The 16,973-nt window shown below is 41.2% G+C and overlaps 1 protein-coding gene across 3 annotated transcripts in view; it reads right to left on the reverse strand.

Annotated features, from left to right (window-relative positions):
• Window positions 1-1,201: 1,201 nt before the first annotated feature.
• The window catches only part of ano8b (anoctamin 8b), a 62,314-nt gene continuing 46,542 nt past the window's right edge, over window positions 1,202-16,973 (reverse strand). For all 3 annotated transcript variants that reach the window (XM_028445576.1, XM_028445575.1, XM_028445577.1), the window contains 7 exons: window positions 13,934-14,181; window positions 12,893-13,052; window positions 12,423-12,806; window positions 10,046-10,237; window positions 8,541-8,672; window positions 7,717-7,827; window positions 1,202-5,747 (listed from right to left, as the gene is read on the reverse strand). In XM_028445576.1, the coding sequence (XP_028301377.1) occupies window positions 5,037-5,747; window positions 7,717-7,827; window positions 8,541-8,672; window positions 10,046-10,237; window positions 12,423-12,806; window positions 12,893-13,052; window positions 13,934-14,181 (1,938 nt within the window). In that variant the 3' untranslated portion in view covers window positions 1,202-5,036. The remainder of the gene's footprint in view (window positions 5,748-7,716; window positions 7,828-8,540; window positions 8,673-10,045; window positions 10,238-12,422; window positions 12,807-12,892; window positions 13,053-13,933; window positions 14,182-16,973) is intronic.

A 16,973-nucleotide genomic window follows, 5' to 3' on the forward strand; every position in this document is an offset into this window, starting at 1 on the left:
CTACCACTCACTACCCGACATCCATTTAGTATTTAAACTCCTCTTTTATTTTCATTTTCCCCTGTGTCGGCAGCAGCTTTCCTTTTTTGGCAGTTCAGGTTTTTCAACACCCGATAACGATCCCCACGTTTGTTTGTTTGTTGTTTTCTAACTCATTTTAAAGTCTAAACACACACAAACCCTCAAATTTCTGGGCAGAAAAAAAGCCCAATCTGGCAACATGTCGCATCGTTTCTGCAGCCTGCCGACTCAAACTAGACTGCAACAAGCTCCTCCAAAAGTGAAGCTTTTATTTTTAGAGCTCCCCCTGCTGATTGGCTGCAGTATAGGTCATAAACCCCGCCTCCTCAATGATAAAGGATGGGATGTGGGTCAAACTGTAAAGTTAAAATACTCGTCACATAATTTTTTTCCAAACCTAAACTCTGCTGTGATCATTAGTTATTATCACCCTACATTGTGTTTAAGAGCTAATTTTTCTGTGAAGTTTGTCTTAAATAAGTTATTTGAGGTTGAAAAACGGGATTTGACGCCATATATTACGATGATTGACAGCTGATGATTGGACAGTAGGCTAAATGGGCGGGGCGTGTTACCAGGGCTCCTCCCACAAGACCCTACTGCGCAGACTCTGGCTCCAAATGACTGCTGTATATTGGCTTCAAGAACGTTGAGTGGGAACTATGGGGGACGTCATTGTCACATGCATTCTTTTTACAGTCTATGATTCAAACAGACACAGTGGTAATTGTTTTTCTTTCTTCATGAGCCAAACTGGCTAGTAACGCTACAAAGTTAATTTTTTACCCGCAGTTGGCAGGTGTTAATTTAAAGCCCCGAGTATAGTCCTCTTCTTTTGGTTTTTGTAGATTGTTTGAGAAAAAAAGCTTCATCAGTTGAGTTTAAGTAACTTTTTTGCAGAGTCCAGAATTTTTGACATTATTATTTCCCTCTGGTCTTTAATTCGTTTGAGAATCCGCAGTCAAAAGCAAATCCCACAGCATGATGCTGCCCCCGCCATGCTTCACTCAAATAATTGTGTACCACCTTCAGCAGTTAGAATAATTTCATCTATCACAGTGGGTTTTTGTGCAGTTGTGGCCAATAATATAGTGAGTAAACTTTCTAGACCATGGGCACAAACATCCTAGTTAGGAAAAATAAAAAAACAAAAATAATTCAATTATCAAAAGGCATTGAAAGCATTTCAAATAATTTTATTAAGTTTTTACAAAAATATGACAAAATAAATTAAAAGAAATAAATAGTCCCATTTCCCAGGAGTTGTCTTTGAAAGTTAACTTTGTACAGTGGTACATTGGAAGAGCATGTGATGTTTCTGTGAGGTTTTTTATGAAAATGTCAACATTTCAAAGGTCAGTCAAAGTCACGTTTAATGGTGAGAATCCCACCCTTTTTTTTTTTGTTCCCGAGCACAAAAACGCTCTAAATCATTAAATCCTTTACACTGCTGCTCATACTAGACTCTTAATTGTTGTGACTAGAAACGATAAAAGTCCTTCAGAGAGCTGCAGATGCTTCATGTCTGAGCCGTCACCGTCCTTTGATGCTGCTGTCCTTTGATAATGCCGCTCTTGGAAAAGAATGAAGTTTTCAACCTCAGTTTCTCCAAAAACATCCCAACCCCTGACTGTTCGTCTTCTCTACACTACACAAGTCACATTCCCATCATGACGTGTCAAAAAAACAGTTTTCTGTGATGATGCTCAGCTACAATAATGTCCTATCTCCTTTTCTTAAGATGTTTCACACACAAACACTAAAGATATTGCATTTTTTTGTCTCCATTTACAGTTACACTGAACGGGAACATTAAAATTCATCAGTAAAGTGGTGCTTAAAACACGAGTCGATGCCCTCGGTCTGTATTGCACTGATGTCAGTATGATGTTCATTTTTTCTGAAATTGACTTCACACACAAACAACTACACATCCTAACAGCCAATGGATGAGATTGTGGTGAGGTTCGATGATTTCCCATGAATATGATTCAGACAGTGATAAAGTGAAATACCAGGATATCCTAAGTCAGGTGTGTCAAAAACTCATTTTGGTTCAGGGGCCAAATACGGATCAGTTTGAGCTTAAATGGGCCACAGATTTCAGGTGGGAAAAAGAGCAAATTCCACATCAATGATTTCCACTTCCACGTAAAAATAATAAAGTGTGCGAGTACATCCGTTTCTGCAGGATCTACACTTAAATTTCCCTGATTTGGGGATATTAGGTTATAGGTTTTGGAAAAATTGAAAGGAAATATTGTGGATTTTAATTGCATTTTTGTACTTGGAGGGGCTGAGATAACTACAACTGAATAAATTGATCATTTAGAAAACATTTGATGTTTTACTTAATTTTTACTTTTTTGGGTGGGTCAAATTTGATGCTCTAAAGTACTGGATTTGGCCCCTGGGCCTTGAGTTTGACACGTGTTCTAAGTGAATATGATGCATTGAGGGATTCTTTGTGGGTTTGCCAAAATTCTTGCCGGAAATGAAAATATAAGAATGCATAGTTAGACTCTGACATCCTTTCACTCCTGGATCTGCTCTCAAATGTCAGCTTTCAAGCAGTTAAACTTTAGTGTGTGTGTGTGCAGATAAACTCGAGACACCAACTAAATATCAGGCAAGGGTTTAAGATGTGGTCTGAACTGTGATTTGTATATTGTAAAGAAAATACAGTACTGTGCAAGAGTTTAAGGCACTTTTGAGATTAGATTCTTCTTAATCATCAAAAAAATCCATCCAACAAACCTCAGATCTGTTTCAGTGATAATGCAATGGCTCGAACTCTACACGTGAGCTTCAGCTATGAAATTGTCTGATTAAACAGATTAAACCGAGTCCAAGAGAGGAAGTGAAGCTTGGACGCCTGCAAGAAAATCATTCTTTTGCCTATTTTGTTCCCTGAACTTCCGTTTATCAACTGCTGGAGCAGTTGATACCATACCATACTTGGAGCACGTGAAAACCTCACACACACATACACACACACACTTTGGGACAGTGGGAGATATTCTAACCTTTTAATAATAAAATATTGGCCAAAAACAATAATAACTGCCAACAAAATAACACATTTGACCATTCTAAATGCCATGAAGCCAAAAAAATGTAATTTATTTTGTGCAAATAAGCTCTGACACCGGAAGCTAATGACTGATGGAGTTTAGAGTTTAGTGTTAATGCATTATTACCATAATTGGTGCAGTTATTACTTCACAAATGATTCATAAAATGCTACTCAAAGTTAGTGAAATAAATACTTCAATAGTTTTTATTACAATATTATGAACTTATTTTCTTTTTTTAAAATTTATTCATTGGCAGACATTTTGTTGACAGCTATTACATCACATTTTCTGGTAGTAACTGTATATCGTTCCACAAAAAGTGTCATTAAAGTGCCTTAACTGATTGTAAAGTACTGTAGATGTATTATTTAACATGTAAAATTGTATTGGCTGATGGCTGTGAGTAGAGATACTGTAGAAGTACAATCCTAGACGGAGGGAAACAGGAGGGATGGGTGCTGACAAACTCTCATAAGGAATTTTAGTGCAATCTTTACCTTCCTGCTCATCTGCAGAGACAGGCTGCATGTGTAGAACCAACCAATCACCATCTGTGTTGCCAGGGTTCCACTGAAGAACAGGACTGATCAGATAGAGACATCTGAGCTCCACTTCCTCACAATCACCTCTTTCTTTTCTGCCGCTTCATTTACTTTGTGTTTTGTTTGGTTTTTTGGGGCTAAACGCTCCTGCTGACAACTTACTAGTAGACGTGTGTTCTTTTTAAACTAAGAGGGTATTTTGTCGCCCACAGACTGGGAGAAAGTGCACAAAGGTGCAGCTTTAGAAAGAGAGATGGTGATCTCACAGGGAGGATGAACAGGTGACGACTCGTGTTTATGGATGATTATTAAAACGCAGACTTGATATTGCTTTTTTCCAACTTTCAATTCCGTACAGAAAAAAGATGGGCCCTTATAATCCCTCATGTATGGAAGCCCAGTAAAAAAAAAAAAAAACAAGAAAAACTAGGAAAAGTAAAATGATAATTAAAAAAAAAATCGAAATAGTATCTCATAATTAATTGCAATATTACCTGCAGTACTTGTATATATGTTTATATCCATCCTTCATCTCTTATATTTATTTTTTATTGCAATTATTTTTAATTATGTATGTATGTATGTATGTATTTTTTGCACTATTATCCTATGTTAGTATTTATATTTATTTTTGTTTTTACTTTCTACTCTTATACTGTGTTGCTGCAAATGTGAATTTCTCCTCTGGGGATTAGTAAAGGTGTATTCTATTCTATTATTATTATAATTATTATTATTATTATAGTGTTTCTGGTTGTTATTGTTTTTTTGTTCTTCGCACCAAAGTGAAATTCCTTGTGTTGTTTTTACACTTGGCGAATAAAATTGATTCTGATAATAATGACTTTGTATCCTTATTATTTTACTTTTCCTTGTTTTTTTTTTGTTTTTTTTTTTTACTTTTACTGGTGGGAACGGGCTTCCATACTCATGGTAAAAATGACCTGGATGTAATAAAATAAATAACAACAAAACTTTGAAACCACCTTTTGCATTTTTAAAAATGTAATTTCTTCCTGCTTTTACTCTTCCGAGCCAACGGAGATGCTCACAATCTGTGACAAGAAGAAGTCAGGAAAAGCTTTCTGCTTTGAAGGCATGAACAATAAATCGGAGAAATGCTGCTCGCTCGGGCATTTTCTTCGCGTATTGCAAAAAAAAATAAAAAATAAAAAATAGGGGGAATTTGTGTTTTGTTGAGTTTCTGTGCATGTGTGTCTTCAGTCTTGAAGGCTGTTTTTTCTTTGTGTTTTTCTGTGATAAAAAGAGCTTCATATCTTCGCCTCTGGACCTGTGGACGACAGGAAGCGGCAGCAGATGTTTCTACAGACGAGCGTTACGCTCGTCTGTAGAAACATCTGCTGCCGCTTCCTGTCGTCCACAGGGATGTAGCCTTTTATTCCAGGTCTGTTGAATGGCCGTTCTCGCATCCTTCCGCCCCAGAAGACGGAATTTCATCTGGAACCCCGTTGAGGTCTGACCTTGAAGGCTGTGAGGTCGACGCCCCGTTCAAACACACCCCTCCCTCAGACTTCCCAAAGTTAAACAGTTTCCCAGGATTGAAGGCTTTGCTGGGTGACTGAGATCGCTCCTGAGAGCTGCTACCTGATGATGAAGACAGTGAAGATGATGACGATGATAGTGAGGACGCCGTTGGTGTAGCGTTGGTAGTGGCAGAAGCGGAAGAAGAACTTTCTTTCTTGTTCTCGGGAGACTTGAGGAACTTGAAGCTGAGGAACCCGGGTAGTTTGGGTTCGGTACCGGTGGGGGACTGAGGGGAGCGAGCTCCGCTGGAGGAGAACTTACTCTGCAGAGGGATGATCTGCTTCAGCTTCATCACGTTATTGTTGGCCAGCAGGGAGCTCGGTCTCTTCGGTTTGTCGGACCCGCCCCCTGCTCCTCCTCCTCCTCCTCCTCCTCCTCCAGAGCGTGACTTGCTGCCGCCGTGGCTCTTGTCGTGGTGGTGGTCTCCGGAGTCGCCGCCTTTCCCGTCTTCGCGCTCCTTCTCTCGGCGAGCCACGTGCTCCGCCTGCCGCTGCCGCTCCTCCTCCTCCCTCTTCCTCCTCTGCAGCTGCTGGTAATGCTGCTGCGCCTGGCGTTCGTGCTTCTGCAGGGAAAAAGGCAAACGTTCACACAGGGTGGTTATCAGTGAGTGCGCTGGCTTTGTCAGTACCCGTCTCACAAACCCCTGACTACAGGAAGAAAAGGTGCAGGAGTGCAGCACAACTGTCCTGTTTGCTCATGTTGTCTTTGTAACACAGGGGTGTCAAACTCATTTTAGTTCAGTTTTTTAAGTAAATGAATTTCCTTGATTGCAAAATTATGACCAACACCAGCTCTCCCTGAGGAAGGGTAAGAAAAACTATTTTATTAAAGCTGGAATATGTAACTTTTTATGGCATCATTTGGTCAAAAATCCATAATCATCTTTGAGCATATTGTAATCAAATTGTTCTAAGTGGACAGTGAATCTATTCTCCTTCTCCTGGCTGTAAAATAACATTTATAAATCCAGGAGTGCGACACTGGACTTCAGCCAATCAGAGATCTTTCTACAAACACGTGTGCTCCATGAGCTGTTTTTGGCGTTACTATTGGCTGCTCGACTGAAGTCAGACGCGTTCAGGTACCCTCGGTAGTAAAAGTGAAATGATGGACGTCCAAGCAGAACTCTCCTTTACAGCGTTAGACAGTTACATAGCAAATTGAGAAGAAAAAGACAGACAGAGGTGGAGAAGCAACAGTTTAAAGCCACAAACACTGAGGAGGAACGGATCACTTTCACTGGTGTCAGAGAGAGAGAGTGAGAACAGACGGGATGAATCGCGTGTAAACCAAGAGAAGCTCATTCAAGGTGAATTACTTTTATAGTCTGGATGTGGAGTGATGGTTATCAGTTCGCTCAGAGCAACAGGCAGCTGGGATCACCGCTGCTCAGGACAGTAACTACAGAGTGACACGTGTGTTCATGTTAAAGTCTCTAAAACGCCAGAAAAATCTCCAATAACAAGATGAAGTCCATACACTTGTCATTAGTCTATATTGAGAAAAAAAGTCACTAAGAGTGTTCACAAAAGACACCGGTAAGGGAGGTTAAGTTTTGGTTTCAAAATGGAGCGGAGAGAGGATTCTGCAAACTGCAGTTTTAAAGGGAGGATATAAAAAAAAAAAAAGAGGGCAGTGTTACACTTAGGTGAGGAAGAAGGGAACAGGGAAGAGGAAGTCAGGGTAGGAAAATAGAAGGGGTGGGGATGAGTCGACTATTTTAAGGTGAGAGTGCAATGTGATGTTACAGTTGTTTGTATTGTGTTGTAAAATCGTACGGAGTAGTTTGATCTCAAGTGGGCCACAGATTTTTTTGCAGGAATATTAGTAATTTCAATATCATTGTACCCTAGTTTGCACTTCTACGTATACATGAAATACAAAATATGTAAGAAACCAAGCAATAAGTGACATATACAGCATCAGTCCCAACAAGGTCTTCACTTGAAATTTGTGACTAATTTCTATTTAATTAAGAGAAACATTATGTCATAATTTGAGGAAAATTTAAGGATTTTGTAAGAATTTTGAGGCTTTTCAACAGTTTAACATTAAAAATTACTGTTACCATGTGATATAAACACTGGGAAAACTGTGAGCCAGAGAAACTATTGTTGAGTTTCATTTACACAACTCTTCATGTTTTCTCTGTCATTTCTACGTTCTCCTGCAGGCCAAACTGGATGCTCCAAAGGGCCGGATTTGGCAACTGGGGCTTGAGTTTGACACGTGTTGTAACACAATGGCACTGCTGCAATTGTACTACAGCAAATTCATCATCGCCTCGAGTGTGCAAACAAATGAAAAAACAAAAGACAAAAAATATTAAATGTCTCGCACTAAATAACAATGCTACAGCATACAATAGTTTGAACGTCTTACTACGGATATCCATAGGAATAATCTTCCAATTTTAACTTATTAGCAACATCAACAATCCAATTTCGAAAATGTATTTTTATTTTTATTTTTTTAAACCCACATCCACTGTAGTTATCAATACAATAATCAAATAGTGTTCTATCCTTTACCTTAAAGGCCTCTCTGCGCTGGTAATCCAGTTTAGCCATCTCTTCACTGACCCATGTAGGAACATCAGGAATAGCTACATGGATGACGTACTTGAGAAGGATCGCAAAATGCTGCAAATAGAAGACACATATATATATATATATATATATATATAATATATAATATCATTATTACACTATGATATTGTTCTTTGCAGAATAATACTGTGAAGGTCAACAGCAGACTTGGTTGGGTGAGGGAGGGATTATTGAATTTTAGGCGACTTTATCTGTTTTTTTTTTTTTAAACCATAAACAATTCATTATGGGCTTTTTCAAAGTGATACAATTTTTAATTATACTCATACCTTCAAAGCAGTTCAGTATCACATGTTTTATACAAACATATAAAAGAAATAGAGAAAGAAAAAAAAAATTGCAAGAGATGCGAAAATTTGTCCTAAATAAAGGACACCCAATTCTTTTCAAATATATGTTGCTTTGATTTATGGATGTATGTTATCTTTATTTTAGGTAAACATGATTTTTTATTTAGTTTTTTTATTACAGTGTTTGATCTTTGAAACCATCTCCTTTCGGTCCGGCTTCACTGGCTTAATGTGGAAATAAATTTAGTAAAAGTCAGCAAAGGAAACTATTTTAAAGTTTGCAATAACACAAAAAAGCAACTAAGAGATTAAGAAAAAAAGTAATTAAAGACATCCTGCAGCTTTCTGACCACGACATGCTAGTTCAGGTATTTTTTGCTCAACAGGATTAGGTTTAATCAGGTCAATAAAGAGCTGTTTATTGGAGGGAAAAAAAAAAAAAAAGAGTGATTTCACCTCAAGGATGACGATGGAGATGATGGCCATCTCAGGGCTGAGCCATGGAAAGAGGCGCTGCAGCTGGCCACACTGACCAATCAGGTAACAGTTCACTATGATGGCAATCACTCCCATTGCTTCCATCGCAGTCTGTGGAGGACGGGGAAAAAGGTGATTTACATTATTCATCCACTGTTTAGGGGATCCAACCTACATTTACACACGCATCATATACAGTCATGGACGAAAGTATTAGCACCCCTGGAATTTTTCCGTAAATTACAAAATTTCTCCCAGAAATAATTGCAATTACAAATGTTTTTGGTATACACGCCTTTATTTCCTTTATGTGCATTGAAAAAACACAAAAAAGAAAAAGAAAAAAGCCAAAATGTACATCATTTTACATCAAATTAAAAAAATGTAGGCAGGAAGTTTGTCCACCGTTCTAAAAATCCTGGATTGCATTTGTTCGTCAATTTTTCTCTTCCATCACCGTCCAGGGAGATTAGCCACAGTTCCATGGGTTATAAACGTCTATTGATATTATACACAGTGGACAAAGGAACTTGGAAATATCTGGAGATGGGCTTGTAACCTTCAGATTATTCATAGTTTTCCATAATTTTGCTTCCTAAGTCCTCACACAGTTCTCGGTTCTTCTTTCTCTTCTCCATGCTTGGTCGGACACACAACACAAAGGTTGAGTCAACTTTTATACTGTAACTGGCTTCAGGTGTGATTTCTATATTTCCAACACCTGTTACTTGCCACAGGTGAGTTTAAGTGAGCATCACATGCTTGAAATAAAATGATTTATCCACAATTTTAAAAGGGTGTCAACAATTTTGTCTGGTCCATTTTTTTTTATTTTGTGTAAAATCATTTACATTTTGGCTTTTATCTACAGTTTTTTTTTGTGTTTTTTCAATGCAAATAAAGAAAACAGTCAACCTCCACTGCCAGATTGGTTGTCATTATAACTCTCAACCTTTTCCTAAAGGTCCTAAATCTAAGAACTTTGATACAGTACACAAGAAAATACTATCACATCAGAAAATAAAATTACTTACTTTGTAAGAAAAGCTGTCCCCTTTGAAGACACCTTGAACAGAGTCCAAGAAACAGAACAAGAGCAATAACTCCGGTAAAAATAATTGCGCTCTTCTCATTTTCGAACTGCATCAAGGTATTGACAGCCTCAAGCCACACACCCAGTTAGGTTATCCTGTCTTAAACAGTTTCTAAAAAAAGCTGTCTTCTTTAACACGGAAGGACGGACGGTCGAGTGAACGGAGCTCAAACCTATATCCCCCTTCCACAGTTTGTGGCCGGGGATAATAAACACGTGTATACCAAAAACATTTGTAATTGCAACTGTTTTCAGAAGAAATGGTGTAATTTCTGGAAAAATTCCAGGGACATCAATACTTTTGTCCATGACTGTAGCTTTTTACTTTAAAGTAGCACAAACAAAAATGAACTAGAAAAGCAGATAGCGTTTCTGCTCGTGTTTGTCTGACCTGCCACTGCCCAATGCTTTCCACTCGCACACCAAAGGGCCTCTGAAGGCCCGTGCAGAGCTTGAAGGCATCGCTGCGGATCTCAATGATGTTGTTGATGAGTGCACACATGGCAGCCAGAGGAAAGGCTGAGGAGAAGAGCACCACGTAGCCAAACTGGACAAACATCTCCTGGTAGTCCTGAAAAGTGTCCTGAGAGGCACAAAATAAGTACCTGTAGACACCAGCATGAGTTGTAGTGCTTATGTGAAAACGAGACATTTCTTTTTTTCTCTCTCTTCTTGCTCTCAACGAAGGCGGACGCTTTTTCTCTGCTCCCTCCCTGCCCTTATCTGCCCCTGCTGCTGCTTGCTTTGACTTGTGCTGTCTTTTTGTCAGAATCTAATAGGAGCCTCTCTCTACATCTCACAATGCAATCGACCAAATGTTTTCGACAAAAAGAACGGGCAGAGGTGAGCCCGCCTGTCCGGATGGACCGTTGCCGGCAGGATACACAATGGACTCCTGGGAGAGGTGAAGGATCATGTGTCTGTCTATCCTTTCCGTTGAGGACATTGAAGACGTCAACATAATTGGAATTATGATAGTAGATATGCTGCTGATTGGAGCTGGCAGTATTCTGACCTATCGCCAAGTCCGGATTACGTCAGCAGCTGTTTTGGGAAGGCTGCCAGATTTCTGATGGACTGTGCAGACACATGCGATAAACAAACTAAAAAATAAGCAAGATGCTACTTTGGAACATCTACGTGGGATGGAATCTAACTTGGAGAAGTTAACAGCTCAGCTTTGCAGATAAGGCCGCCATAATGGATTTACTGCTTGAGAGATGGACCCCAAGGCTGATGGAAAATTGTGCTTAGCCTGACCGAAAACAAATCATTATCTTCATTGGCTCCCCACAAGCCAGCCGTTCAAGGGCAGCTTATCTGTCTATTCTCCAGGATGTTCGTGTCTGAATCAGATCTACCCAAGGTTGTTTCACGTCATCTGCGATGGGCTGAACTGTACATAATGAAGCGATAAGGATCATGTTTCAACGCCTTCTTTGACCCACCGTCTCCCCTCCCTCCCACGTAGTGGCAGCAGGAGGGGCGAGCGAGGTGCCTGTAAGAGGCTGCATGTGCGCGCCCCCCCAGCGGCTGGCTGCAATCCTTTTTTCCACCCCGAACCCTCAACCCTCACCTGTGCTCCCTTAAGGGAACATAGTTTAGGACCTGCCTTTTTTCTCATTTCCTTTCCTCTTGTTTTCCATTTTTCATCTAAACATGATGGCGTCACAGATGGCTGCCTCGGTGTGTTGGTGCGCATGTTCTTCAAACCAACTGCCAAGTTAAATTCCTTGTGCTGTTTTAAACTGTACCTGGTGAATAAATTCCTTTCTGATTCGGATTTAGATTGAATATCTGAACATGAAGTTACACAAAAATGACACAGATTGAAGCTATTAAAACTAATATACATCAGTCAGATTTAAAGGGATCCTCCACTGTTTTTACAAATGGGGCCTAAATCCTTTGAAATGTACTTAGAAGATCTGTGATGGAACTTCTATTCTCAGGGTTTGTGTTTGTGCACCGTTTAATCGAGACAAAAGGTCCCTTAGGAGAGCTCTTCTTCTCTGCTTCATTTTATACTTCATTCATACTAAGAGACTGCAGAGTTGGAACTGTCACTCCCTGCGGTCATAAATTATTTTTTGGGTCACAACTATTTTTAGTCTTTCGGTAAACAAAAGAGGGTTACATTGACATTTTTAACTTTTCCTGATTATTTAGAGCATGGGTTTTCAACTGGTCTCACCCTGGGACCCACATTTTGCCACGGTAATTAAATCGAGACCCACTTTTTTTAGACCAATAAAATTTATTTTTTACAAAAACAGCTCTTGAAAACATAAATCTATATATTTTAGTGTGCAACATAAATTTCACAGCATACCTGTCATAAGTAAGGTTTCTTTCAAGTCCAACAATTAGAGACATTAAGTATTTCTCTATTTGTGACAAGCTGCCCAAGACCCGCCCAGTACAGGTCCACGACCCACTTTTGGGTCCCAACCCACCAGTTTAGGATCGGTGATTTAGAACAACCAAAAGCAGCACAGGTTGTCATTTTGAATGAAAAAGCTGCTAACCAACAATGGGATGTTTACAGGCAAATGGGGGTGGTGTGACATCATTAATCACGTGATTTCAAGATGTTTTAAAACTGTAAAGTAGTCCCATTTTTAAAAGTTATTAAAATAAATATGGCACAAAACAATCCATTTTGTAAGGCATATATCTTCTAATAAATACATTTCAAATGTTTTAGGCCACATTGTAAGAACAGTGGAGAATCCCTTTAATGGAGGTAAATCAACGGTTATTGTTACCGTGTACGTTTGCATGCAGCTCTCCATCTCAGCCTGAGTGAGTGTAACACACTCTCTCTGCTCTGGAGGATTGATCCATGACTCTCGTTTGGTTTTCAGCTCAATCCTCTCGGAGCTCCGCCCCCTCCGTCTGTGCCGCAGCGACGCGTTGCTCTCAGAGCTGGAAGAAGCAGCAGCAGCAGTGCTGACAGCAGGAGCCGCCGCTGCGCCGTCAGTCCCACCTCCGCTGGAGTCCTTCACATCGTGAATGCCGTTATCATCGTCATCATCGCACATCTCAAACAACGGGGAGGCATCCATTCCTTTCTCCACCATGGTGGGACTCCCCTCCTCCATAAAGCTGTTTTCCATCGGGGGAACACTGCAGGATATCCTTCTGTCCACCTTCAATCAATCAAACACATCAAATTATTTACTATTTTTTGTTGCTGACAGCTTATATACTGTATATGAGCACATGCTACACACACCTTCTCAATGAAGCTGACTTTCCTCAGCTTCAGACCACAGTCCATCAAACTTTCCTCCTCCGTTTCCCCTTCACTAAACCTCCCACTGTCAGCTTCATCCCGCTCTCCTCCCTCCTCATCATCAGGCACTCCACAGCCCCCATTCAAACATTTCTTCTCCCTGAGAGGAAAAGGAATTAAAAAGAGCATGTGTTGGCCACCCAATCTGAGTTTGTTTGGAGCAGGTAAGACAGAATTTGATTCTGTGATGATAGAAATAATAACAAGAGTGTTGCTTTAGCAAGGCTTTTTATCTGAACTTCACAGGGACACCAAGACTCTCAGCTCCTTTTAAGTGAATTCTTCTGACACATATCAAGCAAGTAATAAGTAAACTATTCATTACATGTAAAACACATCAATCTTTAATATCCACTTATCCTGATTTGTAAGTTGAGGCAAGATAAATCTCAACTTACAGGCACCCTTAAAACATTAAGCACCTTGAGCTGCATTTTCTTTGTCTGAAAAGTGCTTTATAAATAAAACTGATTTATTATTATTATTATTATTATTACTATTATTAAAACTTACACAGTATTTAAACATGATTCAGAGTCTCCTACAAACTAATGTTATTTTCAGGTTTTTTTTTTTTGTATTACTCAATTAGTAAATACCCATTTAAACATACTGGGTATAGTGATAAATGTCTGTCACAGTAATCAAATTACCTAAAATTAATATTTAAAATGATATAGGCCATAATACCTTTTCTTACATTCAATGTTTTTTTAAGGTTTTTGGAAGTGATTGACAGAATATCTTGTATGTTCTTGTATATTCAAAATCGCATACTAACGGACCAAGTCTGACATCAAAATTAGAGTATGGAAAGACTGAGTACGCGAGAAATACTCAAATGTATACTATATTGGGACATTTTTTTAAGTATGCACAGTGGGCACACTAGTCATACTCAACCGACCCATGATGCATTGTGAGCGGAATGTAAAATCATCAAAGGTTTCTAATTCCTTCAGTCATTTTGATGAAGCTCACCTTCGCAGTGGCTGCCCCAGTCCAAGCCTGGTTCCTCTGAGCTCGTGGCCGGTGATATCCTGCTCCGTGGGACAGTCCTGGTCTTTACCGGCTGCCAGTCGGGCATATTTAGGCAAAGCTGAGAGCAACAGGTCCCACACAGCTCTGAGCGTGAGCTCTCCCAGCCTGTGGCGCTCATACAGATAAGGCTGCAGCACCTCCTTCACATTTTGATGGAACTGGCGTATGATGAGTAGAGTGGCAAGCATCTGACAAGGAGAGAGGACGGCATTCAAAAAACGGTAAAAAAAAAAAAACATGATCCAGTTTTGAAAACGGAAGAAATTGTTTTGAATGCACAGTTTGACTAATGCGGACAAAGAACTATCAGATCAGGACAGAAACTGGAGGCAGAGCAAAGCAAAAACTGATTGTGATGGTGAAACCACAAGAAAAGAACCAATCAGAATCATTCACATACCACAAAATAACACACATTTAACACGCTTAACACCTCATAGCAGGGTTGGGGTCAATTATAATTGTGATTGTGTATTTCATGATTAATTACAATTTAATGTACCTATAATTGTAATTCTAATTAAAAAATATCTGTTGCTGTTGTGATCATAATTAAATTATAATTGAGTTCATATAATTGAGTGTAATTGTCATAAAAGTTCTATAAAAAGTGTAATTTAAGCAAAATAGGGGGATTAAGTGACAGTTCTATGTACACTTCTACACATATACAGGTAACAATTATTAAAATATGTGTCATATCAAGCTTTCTCAGTTCCAACAAACACTCTTAGTGCAACTTAGACACATCAGTGTTGTATCCTGGGTTCATTGGGTGTCTCGGGTTTCACAACAGACACCCTCGCCCAGGTGACCCAGCGAAGGTTGATCAGGCCTCGGCTTGTGCCTTAGTAGCGTATGTGGCCCACGGATCCCCCCGCTTGATCCACAGCCATCTTGATGCCTTTTCTGTCGCGTCAGTGATGTCTCTGATGGCTTTCATGCTCTGTAGTCCCTTCATTCCCAACATCTTGAGTGCCCTGATGAGAGACTGGCCGACAAACCCTCTGCACTCAACCTCGACGGGGATGCATCGGGTCCTCCATCCCCTGCTTCGGCATTCGCCAGCCAGTTCCTCATACTTGGCCTTTTCCTCTCAAAGGCCTCCTCCATCCGGTCTTCCCAGGGAACAGTCAGCTCCAGCAGGACCACTTGCCTCGTTGTTTTAGACACCAGGATTATGTCTGGCCTGAGTGTGGTTACCGCAATGTTTTCTGGGAACTTGAGCTGTTTCCCTAGGTCGACCTTTAGCTGCCAGTCCCGAGCTGTTGCTTGACTCCTGTGCTGCTGTGGCTTCTCCCCAGCCCTAACAAAGGTGATGGACTGCCTTGTTGGTTGTTGGTATTTGCTGGTGGAGATCCCTGTGTTGATGACCTCTAGCATTGGTCATGGCGCCAGCGGTAACGTCCGTCTCCAAGAGCCCGTGGGCAGCAGCTCAGGATGTGCTCCAGTGATCCAGCTTTCTGACAGAGAGGGCACAGTGGGATCTCGGCCAAGCCCCAGCGGAAGAGATTGGACTGACTTGGGAGTACATCATACACCAACTGTATGAGGAACTTGATCCAGTGTGGCTCAGATCTCCATAGCCCTGTCCACGAGATCTTCCAGTCAGCTGCCTCATCACATTGGGTCCATGCACCCTGCTGCCGCATCCCCACTGTCCTACCGTAGCGGGCTTCCTCCACCTCCACTCGGACCTCCTCCTGGATCAGCTGACGCCTTTCCTTTCCCTGGGACTTGTTGTATTGAGGTCTTGAATTGCTTCTGAGACCTGCCCGTCCTAATGCCACTGTTCCCATCAGCTCGCTGTGTCGCAACTGTGCCTGAGCCTGGTTGACTGCCTCATGAGCCTTCCATTTCCTACCGGTTCTCACTTCTATGCCTGCCGAGGAGACTTTTATATCGCTGGAGTCCCTATACAGCAGCACCTCTCTTGCTCGGGTAACCATAAACTCCTCAGTCCTTCAGACTACTGAAGGGCAGTTTTAGTTTGTTGTTCCTACCGTACAATGCTACTGAGACTTTGTGGTAAGCCCAACCACTTCTGGAGGAAACAGCTGACCGTCCTCTCGAAACACTCGACGGTGGTCATTGGCACGTCATAGACCAACAGTGGCCAGAGGAGTCGTGGCAAGATGCCATATTGGTAAATCCAGGCTTTAAACTTGCCTGGAAGCCCTGACTTATCCACCGCTGTTAGCCAGGTTCCCAACTCCTCTATTGTTGATCAGTGTCCTTCAAGGTGCAGTCATACATCTTGCCTAGGCTCTTGACTGGCTTCTCTCCCACAGATGGGATCCGGACACCTCCTATCGAGAAAAGAAACTGGTCTGTGACCTTCCCCCTCCACACAACCAGGGACCTGGACTTGGCTGCCTTGAAGTCCATCTGTGCCCAGCTGATGAGACGCTCAAGTCCTTGCAGATCCATCTGCAGCCCGGGACTGATGTTGTGAACTGGTTCTCGCAGCTTTGACAACCTCTTCAACTTATTTCAAAGTTGGCTCCTTGATGTTAAATGCCGAGGTGGATTCTGGCGGAGCTATCAAGGCCCTGCATGGCCCAAGAATTTCCTCTCTTGCACTGTCACTATAAGTGGTACTGAGGTACTTGTTAACCTCATCTTCAGTACAGGCAAGGTGGCCACTTCTTTTCTGCCCGAGGATCTTTTTGGTGAAGTCAAAAGGATTCGAGATGAAGGCTGCACGTTTCCTGGCCCTTTCCCTGCCCCTCTTCCTATGCCACTTGGCTCGACGAAGGGTGGTGAGATTTTTCCTCAGGATACTGTGAAGCTCTGCCAGCCCGGCCTTCTCCTCCTCCCTTGCCTGCATAAACTGCCGCCCAAGCAGTCTAAGTTCCTGCCAAAGTTGGCTTATCTTCACCTCCCTTCTGTTTTGCTCCCCTCGACTTCTGGTTGGCTGTTTCTTTATGCCAAACTTTTCGGCACCAATGCTGATGATCATTGCAGCCATCATCCGCAA

Source organism: Gouania willdenowi, chromosome 4 (assembly GCF_900634775.1).
Source record: "Gouania willdenowi chromosome 4, fGouWil2.1, whole genome shotgun sequence".
NCBI classification, from domain to species: Eukaryota; Metazoa; Chordata; class Actinopteri; order Blenniiformes; family Gobiesocidae; genus Gouania; species Gouania willdenowi.